The 14,454-nt window shown below is 43.4% G+C and overlaps 1 protein-coding gene across 3 annotated transcripts; it reads right to left on the reverse strand.

Annotated features, from left to right (window-relative positions):
- Positions 1–3,676: 3,676 nt before the first annotated feature.
- On the reverse strand, positions 3,677–11,895 carry Fam111a (family with sequence similarity 111, member A). 3 transcript variants are annotated; one of them, XM_013028946.1, is made up of 3 exons: positions 11,577–11,895; positions 6,945–7,055; positions 3,677–5,828 (listed from the first exon to the last, which is right to left on the reverse strand). In XM_013028946.1, the coding sequence occupies exons 2-3, from the start codon at positions 7,023–7,025 to the stop codon at positions 4,065–4,067; spliced, it is 1,845 nt and encodes a 614-aa protein (XP_012884400.1). In that variant the 5' UTR covers positions 7,026–7,055; positions 11,577–11,895; the 3' UTR covers positions 3,677–4,064. The 3 variants fall into 3 exon arrangements, with proteins under 3 accessions (XP_012884400.1, XP_012884401.1, XP_012884402.1); XM_013028947.1 differs by lacking the exon at positions 11,577–11,895 and adding an exon at positions 11,127–11,215; XM_013028948.1 differs by lacking the exon at positions 11,577–11,895 and adding an exon at positions 7,538–7,808.
- Between the last annotated feature and the right edge of the window lie 2,559 nt (positions 11,896–14,454).

Genomic DNA, 14,454 nt, shown 5'->3' on the forward strand with positions numbered 1-14,454 from the left:
AGGACAGCTGTCTTGTCTACCTAGTAGGTGTTGAGATAGTATGTCAAAAATATGTAGTAGCCTGGTGCCAGTGGCTCATGCCTGTAATCCTAGGTACTTAGGAGCCTAAGATCTGAGGATCCTAGGCTGAAGCCAGCCCTGGCAAGGAAGTCCCTGAGACTCTTATCTCTAATAAACTACTAAGAAAAAGCTGGAAGTGGCAAAGTGGCTCTGTGGCTCAAGTGGTAGAGCAGTAGCCTCGAGCTAAAGAAGCTCAGGAACAGCACCCAGGCCCAGAATTCAAGCCCCAGGACCAGCAAGAGGACATATATATATATATATATATATATATATATATATATATATATGTACACACACACACACACACAGACATATAGTCTGTAATCCCAGATACTCAAGTAGCTGAGACATGGAGGATCATGGTTTGAAGCTAGCTTGGACAGAAAGGTCCACGATACTCCATCTCCAATTAACTAGAAAACTAAGGGATTGCAGATATGGCTTAAGTGGTAGAGCACCAGGTGTGAACAAGCAAACTGAGAACACAAGGACCTGAGTTCAAGTCATAGTACCTAAAACCAAAAAAGAAATTATTTTGCAAAAGTAAAGTCATATATGTATTTAAGTCTCTGTGATTACTATATAGTGAAATCTCATTATTCATAGTAGGGTTTAATTTCTGTTAGCCTCTAGTCATGGTATTTTTATCAGATGATACCTAATCTTGTTTTAAGAGTATATACATACATACACATATATGTGTGTATGTGTGTGATATGTGTATTATATGTATGTGCAGGCTAGTTATATATTGTGAAGTAGCACCAATACTGAGAACTATTTTTCCAGAATTCCTGAATATTCTGTGTTAGCATTTGCCAGTGAGAAAAAATTCATAAGATGGCAAAAAAAAAAGTCCCTGTGGGACTCTTATCTCCAGTTAGCCACTCAAAACCCAGAAGTGGAGCTGTGGCTCAAAGTGGTAGAGTGCTAGCCTTGAGTGAAAAAGCTCAGGGACAGTGCCCAGGCTCTGAGTTCAAGCCCCATGACCAACCAACAAAACAAAAACAAAAAAAAGAAAGAAAAAAGAAAAAGGAAAATGCACAAGAAACTTGAAGGTAGAAATCCAGTGGCCTGAGTGAAACTGTAATTTCTTGGAAGACGGAGGCAGTCAGAGAGAACTTTGCAGTGTTTCCCCAAGCTCTCACTTGTATGTTGGGTCTGATGTGATGATTTTGTAATCTCTCCATAAAATTACCCAGAAACCCCATGGCAGCAAGACAGGAGATCTCCTCAGACATGTTCACGTAGATCAAACCTTCTTCCTTCCAGAGCTTTTGGTGGACGTTGTCTGGTTACACTTATAGATCTTTTCTTCTGCCTATCTCATTGTCTTCATGTTCCTAATTCTTGTTATATGTATAGTAGCTCTGTTTTTCTGACCGAATTCAGGCTGGTAACTCTGTGTACTTATCCTAGATTGTTCTAGAGAGTCCCAATTTCATTCATAAATCTTGTAATCCCTTGAAGAATGATAGGCATTCCAACAATATTAATATCCCTAATATTAGAGACCCCCTCCCCTCCAAACACCTAAGAATCACAAATCTTGGTGGGTGGGGTGGGTGGAAGGGAAGAGGGTACAGAGACCCTGGAAGTCAGCTTAGAAGATTTGTATGAAGGGAGACATTGTGTCACCATAGGAAACAACAAGCATGCTTCTGGGTATCCACCAGATGCAGTTAAGACCTGAAGATTATACAGAAAACAGTACACACGTGTTTAAAATTATTTTTTATTCATAGGTTACCCAAATCAAGCAACTAGAGATATTTCAAAATTGAGTGAAGAAGCAAATTGGAAGACAGACATCCGTACTATGCAAGATTATGATTTTAACCAAGCAAACCCCAAATGAGCTACCAGCCACAGAAACTTTGATTATTCATCAGTCTCTATATGATGTGACTACATACTACATGACTTTGATTGTATGGTTTGGGAAAGGTAAAATTATAAAAGTGATGAAACAAGCCGCGATGGATGAGCGTTCAAGACAGCAAACAGGCGAGGCACTGGGAATTTGTGAGGGCAGCAAAACTACTTCGTATGATATTGTAATGGTGAATACATACATGGTAAGGATGGATTTGCTAAAATAAACTGCACACAAGCACTGTATTGTAGCTGATAAAAAGTTGATTCCCATCCAGGTGCAGGTTAAAATTCCTCTGACGTGCTGGGCACCAGTGGCTCACGCCTGTCATCCTAGCTACTCAGGAGGCTGAGATCTGAGGATTGCTGTTCAAAGCCAGCCCAGGCAGGAAAATCTATTCAGAAAAAGCCAGAAGTGTCACTGTGGCCCACAGGGTAGATCCTTGAGCACAAAGAGGTTCAGGGATAGCACCCAGGTCCTGAGTTCCAGCCCCAGGACTGGCACAAAAGAAATGAAAAAAAAAGGAAAGAAAAGAAAAAGAAAAAAAAGGAAAGAAAAGAAAAAAAAAGGAAAAAATTCCTCTAATGTGCATGTAATTCTTTGCTCTATTTTTCTTTTGGAGCACCCTTCCATTGAGTAGGAGACACACAGATTACCTACTGTTTAAAACTCTTAAGGGCTAGAGATTGAAGCTCAGTGGTAGAATGCACACTAGCCTGCAAGACCCCTAACTCCATAACCAGCTTGGAGGTGGAGATACAGAGGTATCTGGAAGCCAGGCCCACACAGAGGTCAGGCATAGAGAGGAAAAGGGAAACGTGTGCTCTGGATTAATAGTTTTATTAATGCCCACAGAGCTATCCAGACATTTCCTGGAGCATTCTCATTGGTTAAGTTTAAAGTAAAGAGACAGACTTCTGAGAGATTGCACCATGACTGGAGTTGGATACTGGGATCTAGCTGTCCACAGAGAGATGGCCACCAGAGAGACGTTATACGAGGCAGCTATCTGTGTGGACTGCTTTGAGGAACTGGAAAAAAGTACACATGTGGAAACTATCTAGGGTGACTGAGTCTTGTCCCTGCTAAGAGAAACTGAACTTATCTGCGCAACGGATGCAAAAGCCATATAATTCTTTGACACATTGTGTCCTCTATCAGCTGAGAAGGCTGAAGGAGATAATATCCTAACAGCAACAAACACATCGAGTGTCCAGATCTTAGTTTCTTAGAGATCCTGAAGGGAGAGTTGATTGTAGGACTAGGAAACATACAATAAAAGCTTAAAGCACCTTATAAAAAATAAAGGAAGCATATTGTCAGAATATATTGCACTAAAAGTAATCACTAGTATTTAAAAAAGGGGTGGGGCTGGGAAGGTGGCTCAGTGGTAGAGGGCTTGCCTCCCATGCATGAGGCCCTGGGTTTGATTCCTCGGCACCATATAAACAGAAAAAAGCTGGAAGTGGTGCTGTGGCTCAAGTGGTATAACGCTAGCCTTGAGCTGAAGAGTTCAGGGACAGTGCCCAGGCCGAGTTCAAGCCCCATGACCGAACCAAAAAAAAAAAAAAAATGTAGCCAAGTGCTATAAGCCTAGTTACTCAAGAGGCTGAGATTAGAAGATTATGGTTCGAAACCAGCCCGGAAGGAAAATCTGTGAGAGTCTTATCTCCAATTAGCCACCAAAAAAAAAAAAAAAGTGGGAATGTGGCTCAAGTGGTAGAGGAGTGTGCCTTGAGCTGAGGAGTTCAGGGACAGCACCTAGGCCCTGAGTTTAAGCCCAGAACCAGCCGAAAAAAAAAAAAAAGCAATCACTCTGGCCAAAATGAGAACAATTTGAGCAGTAAAACAAAGCAATAGTGAATTGTCACCAAAGTGTAAGTATATCCAGGAGCCCATACTGCTAGTTATAAATGATTGAATACATGTATAATAGTCTACCACCTAAAGTTCTTTAGATCAGTTCCTTCATGGACTTAGAAAAAAAATGCCTGATACCCAATATGCTTGTTCTATAACATCAATGCTATGGGTTATGGCCTGTTTGGAAGCTAGAAAACCATCCTCACAGCCTATGTATTAACATCCCCATGGACAATTTCCTGCAAGCTAAATGACATCTCAGCAGTCAATAGTCTTGACTTAACATTTCCACATCCTGTGGCTGGACGCACACTTCATTGTACCACGCCTCATCTTTCTGCTTCATATCAGAGAGGATGGATTCCATGGAAGAGCCAAACTCAATGATATTGAGAATTCCATGCTGGTACTCACAGGTGATGCCAGCTGTGTGCATGGCCACCAGGGAACCTTGGGAATCAAACACGGGGGAGCCAGAAGATCCCCAATAAAAAGTAGTGTCGTAAGTCAACACATCAGGGTTGTGAGCTATCTTCTGGAAACTGTTTTGCGTGTGCATGTAAACAAAGTGTGGGGGAAAGTTGCAGCCTACTGCTTCTCCTGCCTGAATATTTTCCTTGTATTTTTGTTCTCGTTCACTCTGAGGGATCACTGCGCAACCATCGGTCCTCTTGCTCTCTCCCTGTGGATGGCCAATGATGTACATCAACCCATTGAGTGGTAAAGGGGCAATTTTATCTCGTAGCCCCAGGGGCACTGGCTGGCCATCTGCCTTCAGTTTCAGCACAGCATAGTCCAGAGTTCCATCTGATATCTGAAACCAAGGTTCAAGGAAAAAGCAGTTCTCTTCTTTTACTGGGACCTCTTCATAATTAAAGATCACCTTGACACACTGACCGATGATGTCTGCCCACTGACTTGGCTCTATCCCTTTCCCCACGATGTCATTTATGACATGCCGACAAGTGAGGATGAACGGTCCCGAAAACACAAAGCAGGTGGCGCAACCCATATTTCCATTATTATCCCACAGTAGGAACCCAACAGAGTCACCTAGCTGGGAAAGAAATTTGTGGACTTTCACCAGAGTCGCGTTTTTGGTCAGTTTTCCAAAGTTTCTCCTATGCAGTGTAAACAGTGATGTCTTCTTTCCCTTCTTTCTTTGTTCTGCTTTTTCCTTGATGTATTCTCTGATTTTTTTACTTTCGCTTCTCAGACTGGGGTACTCTTTCACAATGTACTCTTTCAGCACCTTCTCCTCTGGCTCCAGATTCGGAGCAGGTGCTGTCACTTTCCGCTTTGCCTTTCTCTCAACCTCAACCTGAAAGAGCTGGCCCTCCAGCTCATCCACGGGCTGGGTGCTTTCGATGATGGAATCCAGGTCACCAATGAGTCTCCAGCTCTCCTTCTCTATAAGGGCACAAAATCTGCCATCTTTGCACAGAGTGTCTTTGATGGTTTCTCCTTTGAAACCAAAGACACAGAGTTTGCTTCCTTCTTTGTGAAGCTTTCTACACCGAACAATCTCTTTTACCCTCTTCCCAATTGCATGAACGTAAAATTTCACACACTCAGTAGAGGCGTGGTCATACCGGCCAGACATCTGTTTATATTCTTTCTGTTCATAACTACTTTTAAAAAATGTAATTTCTACGTGGTTCTTTTCAGGAAAACAGTGGAGGGGCATTCCAAGGTTTAGGTACCCTTCGATTCCTTTTGTACCACAGACCAGCATTTCCTGGCCTGGCCGAGCATCTATCTCTGTTTTGACGGCGTCAAGAGTGACAAGTCCCTTGTATAAGCTCTCCTTCTCATCGTGGATAAGTGTATATTTCATGTTTTTGTGTTTCCTGATGTTTACATCAAAGGTAATTTCAATTTTCTTTTTTGGGGTGGCGGTCAGGTCTTGTGGCTTGCTCTTAGGCAGATGGGATGTTTGCTCAATGGTGTTAGTTATATCACTTGGTCTTTTTCTAGATTCTACTTTCATTTGAGAAGTACTGGGACTATTCTGTTCCTCTTTGGGTTTCTAAAAAGAAATAGTTGATAGTTCTTTAAACTCTGGAATACAACCCTAGTCTTTTGTTTTTCCCTTTTTTTTTTTTGGTGCCAGTCTTGGGGCTTGAACTCATCACCTGGTGCTGAACTTCTTTTACTCAAGACTAGTGCTCTAGCACTTGAGCCACAGCACCACTTCTAGCTTTTTCTGAGTAGTTGATTATTGGAGATAAGAGTCTCATGGACTTTCCTGCCTGGGCTGGCTTCACACTGTGATCCTCAATCTCAGCCTTCTGAGTAGTTAGGGTTATAGGCGTAAGGCACCTTTACTGTGCTGTTTGCAGAATTTCTATGGTAAATGCAGAACCAATATTTAAAAACCTGTTAAGAGTCTTAGACCCATGTTTAATGTGAGATTTCCAAATTATAAGATAAGTGCTCTTCACCTCAGTCAAGTTAGTTTTTCATACTATACATTGGTGCATTTTTCTGACAAATGTAAGGTTATTGTACTTGATATTTATACTGTGGTTTAGAAAGCATTGCAAACTTTTTCCCCCCCTATTATTAAAGGCTGCTTTTTTGGTTGAGAATTTCATTTTATTCTGTATTCTTTGGTTCCAATAATGCCCATCTTACAAGACTGAAAGTGGATAAAACACATAGTAAAATATCTGATATTTCACATCACTGGAAAAGTTCATACATATTTTATTTGGTATACTAGCACAACAGATTGTGAATAACTTAACTAGCTAATCTAGTAGTAAAACCAGTGGTGGCATAATTTTCATTATCAATGATTAATCTCTAATATCATTAACTACTATATAGGACATTCTTCAAAACATTTCTTGATTCAATAGTCCAGTAAGGACATTTCTTGAAGTGAATGCTATTAAAAGTTGCTGAGGATGGTGATGGAAATTTTCAGATTACTTTTGTGTTAAAGGCTGCTTTGATATGAGCAAATTTTGTATTAAAATTCCCTTCCCCACTTGCATTCACCAAAACAAAATAAAGTAGATGAGAATAAATTTAATTTATGGATGCTTCCTAATACACCACGAGACAACTTCCTTGGCAGAAAGAACTGTGCAATCAGGACAGAAGGATGGTAAAGTCTGCTCTGGTATTACTGACATACCTGAGGAAAGTAATGTTTGATCTTCATATTATTCCTTGCATCAAATGTGATTTTCTGTGACTTGCGTTTCTTACTGCTCATGATGACTCCAAGAGGAAACAGATGGTTCAACTGAAAGGTTAATGTCAAAAAAGTCCAAGTTACAGCAACATTGTCACAACTGTCATTAATCATACAGAGAAAAAGATGATACCTTTATTTAAGCTCCCCATACCCTACTTTTTCTCTTTAGCTCTACACTTCTCTTCCTAGACAGAGAGTTTATCCAAGTACATCACCTTCACAACAGAATTACAGAACACTATATTCATGCTAAGACTTTACCAAAATAAAAACCTTAACTGCTAACTCCCATCACCACCTTAGAAAGTTGGTTACATCTCACAAGTGATTTTTAGGTCCAGTGGAGTTTGAACTCAGGGCCTCTGGCTCTTGCTTAGCTTTCCCACTCAAAGCAGGTGCTGTATCACTAGAGCCACAGCTCCACTTCCAGCTTTTTGCTGGTTAACTGAAGATCAAGAGTCTCATAGACTTTCTTATCTGGATTAGCTTTGAATCTTGATCCTTAGATCTCAGCCTTCTGATAATTATACCTTTTAAGGCCCTTTTATGTTCTGGAAAATGTTTTGGTTTGCTCAGATCAAAAGTTTTTGATCTCAAAGGTTGATTCTTCTCTCTGTTGATCAACTATTCCCTGTACTTCTGGTCAGGTGGACATCATCTGGACTATGCTTATGCTCACAACGCTGCCCTTCTCATTGGCAGAACACTACTAAGGAGAGCTACGTGTTCTCTTGGAATCTCAGTTTTCTGTTTGTGAAAAGAGGTGATGGTTTTAAATGGAAAGCAAGCTTGAAGATGCACTGTCAGTGGTTTCCTTTCCTTCCTTCCTTCCTTCCTCCCTCCCTCCCTTCCTTCTTCCTTTCTTCACTGGCTACAGGGCCTAGACTCTGTCTTTTCCCTTCAAGACTGGCACTCTACAATTTAAAGATCACTTCCAGCTTTTTGGTTGTTAACTGGAGTCTTACAGACCTTCCTGACTTGGCTAATTGAAAACCATGACCCTCAGATCTCAACCTTCTGAGTAGCTAGGATTACAGGGGTGAGCCACTTGTGCCTAGCTAACACTAGTATTGATAAGGCCATGTGTATACCATGTGTACACCTATGAAGCACCTGCTAGCTGTATGATCTTGTAATTTCTTTTTTTTTTTTGGGTCCGGTAGTGGGGCCTGAACTCTGGGCTTGGGCGCTGTTCCTCAGCTCTTCAGCTCAAGGCTAGCGCTCTACCACTTGAGCCACAGCGCCACCTCCGGCTTTTTTCTTTTTTGCTTATGTGGTGCTGAGGAATCGAACCCAGGGCCTCAGGCAGGCAAGGCAAGCACTCTACCACTGAGCCATCTTCCCAGCCCCTGTAATTTCTGATTAAGTACTTTTCCCCCTCTTCTTTATTCTCAGAAGGTAGCAGGGTTAGAACCAATCTCTTCTGCTGAGGAGATGAAAACATGTAAATACTGGTGTGACATAGGTACCTCGGGAAATATTGCTACTCTTACATTAGCATTATGTACTGTTAACCATGGGAAGACTTTTTTAGACAGTAGAGAATCTGGAAGAACCAAAATAGATAACTGAGGAACTGGGCTGTGCTACAAGATCTCTGTCTATTGCTGGACAAGGAAGAAGATTTAGGGGTTTCCTGTGTCTGTTGCTGTGGACTCACTTTTGAAGTTTGAAAAAGGACTCAAAGTGATGAACCTACACACACCAAAACACAAATAAAGCTGCAGAAAGAAACAGAAACCTTGCAGTTCACTGGCTTGTACCTGAGCAATCACCCCATTATCAGCCACCGCTTTTCTTTCCAGAATCCAGACTGAACCAAGTTATATTGTCAATATGTGAAGTGTTTTTTAGCTATCCTAGTCCAACCTCCTTGACCCCCCTTTTTTTGGCCAATCCTGGCCCTTGAACTTTGGGCTTGGGTGTTGTCCCTAAGCTCCTTTTATCTCATGACTAGCACTCTTTAAGCTACAGCACCACTTCTGGCTTCTTCTGTGATTAACTGGAGATAAGAGTCTCACAGGAAGTGGCACTGTAGCTCAAAGTGGCAGAGCACTAGCCTTGAGCTGAAGAGTTCAGAGATGGCGCCCAGGCCCAAGATTCGAGCCCCACCACCGACTTTCCTGCCTGGGCTGGCTTCAAACTGTGATCCTCAGATCTCAGCCTCCTGAGTAAACTAGGATGACAGGAGTGAGCCACTGGTGCCTTGTAAAGTCCAAGCCGTTTTAAAGTTGGAGAAGTCAAGGTTCTACTGAACTCAAGGTTTCATTTTACTTCTTGCAGTAAAGGAAGAAAACAAAACAACCTAACCTAGGTTGCCTCTCCACCCCACCAGACAGATCCCCTGGGATTTCTCTCCCTCCCCCTCTTTAGTCATCTACCCTCTCTCTTCTTACCCTCTTGCCCCTCTCTGCCCCACTCTTACTTCGAGGTCTCTAGCCTCTGTGGCCTTCTTTACCAACAGGTTTCCCTCTCCACCCTGACATCCTGCCATTTCCTGCTTTCTCTAGGTCTCCTGCTAGCTGGCTCTCGTTTTTTCTAGCACTTTCTGGCTCTTGCTGTTTTCACTTTCTCTCTAGCTAAAACAGTCTCTTCAATGTTGGGCTGATTATGGCTGCTCTGAGCTTCTCTCCAGTCTACCCCCTCTCTTTCCCTAGTGCCACAGAGACAAGAAGCACAGGCTTCAGCATACGCTGGGATGCTTGTGGTCCTCCAGGAGGGTAGTACTTCTGGCTCAGGCCTCCAGATCAGGCTCCAGGGCAACTGCACCCCAATCTACACCCTGTACTCTCTCCAACCCCACTATATTCCTGGTGTTTTAGCAAGCATCTATATTCTAATCTTGTGCCCAGCGCAGGTCAGCTCCTATTGGAGGAGGCCTTCAGAGCCTGACCAATCAGAGAGCACTTGTATAATCATCTCAGGCAGGTAAACAAGAGCCAATCCATGAATGTAACCAATGAGTTCGCTTGTGTTGGATTAGACCAGAAGGAAGGGAGACTAAGAATTTCATATTGCTGACTAGATAGCCACTTCCAAACCGGTCTGCCTTTTCTCTCCAAACCCTCCTACCCATCTCTCTCCACCAGTTTGTTGCTTCTTTAGACAACAGGCTAAGAGCAGAGACTGGTTGTTCCTGGCCTTAGGTAGCTACAGAGAAAATCATCAGATGACCCTACTAGTATAAAACAAAACTTGAATTTCATAGACCCCAGTCCATCCAGAGAAACAGACTGGGAAACAAAGTTCCCTGTGAACTTTTTACACAGACACAACAACAAAATCAGAATTTGGATTTTGAAGCAAGGGCTCACACAGTCTTAGGTTGTAACCTGTTTTTTGATGCTTTCTCTTTAATAGCAGTTGGATCTTTGAGGCAGTTACTCCATAACAACAAAGATAGACCTAAAAATAACAATATGAAGCCAGGAGCCAGTGGCTCATGCCTGTAATCCTAGCTATTCAGGAAACTGAGATCTGGGGAGAGCAGTTTGAAAGCCAGGGTAGGAAAGTTCATGAGACTTACCTATTTCCAACTAACTATCAAAAAGCCAGAAGTGGAACTGTGGCTCATATGGTAGAGCACTAGCCTTGAGCAAAAAAGATTAGGGGACAGTGCCCAAGCCCTAAGTTCAAGACCCAAGACTGACACCAAAAATAATAATAGGACATATAAAAAGAGAACTGTTTGGAGAGGGGGAGAGGGGAAAGTGAGCAGGGGTGAATATATAGAAATACATTATCCATAAGTATGAAAACAGCACCGTGAAATCCATTAAAACTGTTTATGACTGTAACAGCTAGGCACCAGTGGCTCTCTCGAGACTGCAATCTTAGCTACTCAAGAACCTGATATCTGAAGATTGCGGTTTGTAACCAGCCTGGGCAGGAAAGTCTATGAGACCCATCTGTAATTAACCAACATTAAGGCCGGAAGTGCGAATTTTGCTGGAGTGGTAGAGAGCTAGCCTTACAGAGAGACACAGAGAGAGACACAGAGAAAGACAGAGACAGAGAGACAGAGAGAAGTAGCAGAAGGAATGAACTTGATCAATGCACATTTTAAGCATGTTGTAAATTTCTCAATGAAGTCCCTTGGTAGAATTGCTTTATACTAACAATTTTTGTTTGCGACTTCGTAGTCCCTAAAAGAGATTCGTGGAATAACTTGTGTTGGACGGACCCAGCGGGCAGGCAGGCTGGCAGAGGAAGCCAGGAGCCGGCAGTGGTGGGCAGGTGGACGGGTTTCATTTCCCCAAATGGCAACAGGCATCTGAAAACCAGAGCCAGCAGCCATGTTCCTCATGTGAGTTTATCTTGCGGGGGGAGAAGCACACTCGGGAAAAGCTGTTCCAGACCACTTGCACGCAGGAGCAACTTACACACAGGGAAGTCCAAGTGAACAAACAGTTTCCATAAAGTTCTAAGGTTGGGCTTGTCAGACTGGGACGTCTGCGCATCCTCCCTCCCCTCCTTGAACAGATCCGAAGAAACCCAGGGTCCCCCCCCCCCCGGGAGGGGTGCTGTGGGCCCAGAACCTTCCCTGCGGGAATCCAAGAGGAAACTCACCTAAGGACGGGGTGTCTCCCCCAGATCCTGCTGGGGTGGCACCTGCTGCTGGACGGTGGGGGGAGGGGGAGGGAAGCGGGGAGAGTCCCTCCAGGAATCTCCTGCTTCTGGGGACCCTGGAGATCCTGGGGTCCTCTTGTCTCTGCAGAATACAACTTGCTGGGCTGGAAGAAAGAGGAGGGGGCTGAAGGCCAGATCCGAAGCGGGGAGCGGCTCCCACCTGTCCCCCCCTAAATGGTGACCCAGCGTGAAACCCGGGACCGCTGCTTCACACCCGGCTGCTCTCGCGGCGAATGCCCTGAGTCTTGAGTCTCGGTTTCCCAGAAACAGCAAGGGCGGGTGGGGCTGGGCTGGGCAGGGCTTGAAAGACGGCGGGAAGTGCTTCGCACCCGGGAGTCTCCGGCCCGCGTCTCGCCGGGCGTGCCGGAAGCACGCCTCTAAGTCCTCCTTTCCTGCTCCCGGGCAGAAATCGGATTTTACAAACGGGCCTGGGGGTGTGCCGAGGTTGCGGGTGGGGAGGGGGGAGAATCCTGGTTAAAAAAAGAAGAAAGTATGAACTGCAGAAGTGGATCTCAAAAAAAACAAAACACAACAAAAAACCCAAAACGGCTCCCTGTCCGTTCCACAGGATAACCTTTTTAAAAAATATATACATTTTTTTATTGTAAAGAGACTGAGTATTTGAGTTTTGTTCGTCTGAATTGAGAGAGGATGAAAGGGTTCATGAGGATGGGGGACAAGAAACAAAAACTTGAAGCATAGAAAATCTGCATGTTGGAATGCCATCATTTTGGATCTGAGTTAGACAAACTGCAGTTTCAAATGAAAAAAAAAACAGGAAGGGAAAGAGGAGGAGGAAGAAGAGGAGGAAGAGAAGGAGAAGAAAGAGGAGAAGGGGAGGCGGAGGAGGAAGGAAGGAAGGAAGAAAGGAAGGAGGAGGAGGAGGAAGGAAGGAAGAAAGGAAGGAGGAGGAGGAGAGGAGGAGGAAGAGGAGAAGAAGAGGAGGAGGAGGAGGAGGAAGAGGAGGAGGAAGAGAAGGAGAAGGGGAGGAGGAGGAAGAGGAGGAGGAAGAAGGAGAAGAAGGAGGAGGAGGAGGGAGGAAGGAAGGAAAAAAGGAAGGAGGAGGAGGAGGGAGAGGAGATAGAGAAGGCGGCCAGGGAATTTCCAGGACAAGAGATTATATGTTTGTTCTCTTATGTAGGCAAAATACTTTCTCTTTTCTTTTATTTCTTCCTTCCTTCCTTCCTTTTTTTATTTCTTCCTTCCTCCCTTCCCTCTTCTTTCTTTCTTTTCTTTCTATTGAAATTCAGCAGTGTTCCTGTATGGTTGAAATAAACATAAAGATCTGGAGTTTCAAAAACAAATATATGAGTTACATTTATGTAACTGAAATACTATCACATATTTGGACAGTCCAGTTAATTGCTAATGGTGAAGGACAGTCTACTCAAGCTGGGGTTCATGTACAAAGACCGAGAATGCTAAGAGCAGTGGGTTCAGAAGACAACACATCAGGAAGTCACAGACATCATGAACTTGATTTTTCTCAGCTACCATTCAAGGAATCAGGAAGCTGCTTCAGCAACAGTGGCCATCACAAACGCCTCTCAAACACATCTCCTTGGAATAATTTGGTGTATGTCTAGAAATAAGTTGCTGATGAGTTTGAGATACTTAGTTTTTGTTTTTTTTTGTCGGTTGTGGGGCTGAACTCTGAGCCTGGGAGCTGTCCCTCAGCTCTTCAGCTCAAGGTTAGCACCCTAAGAGCCACAGCGCCACTTCCAGCTTTTTTTTTTCTTTCTTCAGTTTATGTGGTGCTGAGGAATCAATCCCAGGGCCTTATGCATGTGAGGCAAGCGCTCTACCACTGAGTCACCTTCCCAGCTCTGAGACACTTAGTTTTTGCAGCATCAAGACTGAACTGAAGAAAGAGTAGAGGCTGATTGAGTCATTCTTCATACTTGCCAGCTAGTGACTTCTAGAGGAAAGGCAGGAAAAACTACAATTTTCTGCCACTGTTGGCAATAGAGGCTTGGAAGGAAACAGATTAATATTATCAAAGGATTTCAATTCAAGCTACAAGAATCATTATGCCAATTACGAATACACACACCTAGGCATTCAGAATGGTGAGGGCTTTGAAACCTGTGTTAAGTGACCTGGACATTTTAAATGAGACTTCAGATGGTTTCAGATATATTTTTAAAAATTAACTAATTTTTTTAGTGGTGCTGTGGCTCAAGTGGTAGAGCGCTCACCTTGAGCTGAAGAGCTGAGGGACAGCGCCCAGGCCCAGAGTTTAAGCCCCATAACCAACAAGAACAACAAAAAGAAATTGGAATAAAAATTAATTAATTTTTTTTGTCAGTTGTGCGGTCTGAACTCTGGGCGTAGGCGCTGTCCCTCAGCTCTTCAGCTTAAGGCTAGAGCTCTACCGCTTGAGCCACAGCGCCACTTTTTTCTGTAGTGCTGAGGAATCGAACCCAGGGCTTCATACATGCATGGCAAGCATTTTACCACTGAGCCACCTTCCAAGCCCATCAGATATATTTTTTAATTAGTTTACTTTATTGTTACTATAAAAATGATGTACAGGGGGATTACAATAACATGAATCATGTAATAAATTACTTTCCTTTCATACAGTGTCTTCTGTTCCTTTGCTTTTTCCCAGTCCCTTCCTCCTGTCTCCACCTAGGAGTTGTACGCTTCACTTTCATGAGGGCCCAGTGCGCTCCACTGCTGCAGTTTTTCCCTTGAGTTCTGTGCCTTTCTCCCCAAGATACACTATTCATAAAGAAAAGACAGAATCATCAAGAAATAAAAATTAAAAGAGAGATCTCGTTTCAATATCTTGGAGTTCATTTTGATATCTGTA

The sequence above is a fragment of the Dipodomys ordii genome, unplaced genomic scaffold (genome assembly GCF_000151885.1).
Source record: "Dipodomys ordii isolate 6190 unplaced genomic scaffold, Dord_2.0 Scaffold117, whole genome shotgun sequence".
NCBI lineage: Eukaryota > Metazoa > Chordata > Mammalia > Rodentia > Heteromyidae > Dipodomys > Dipodomys ordii.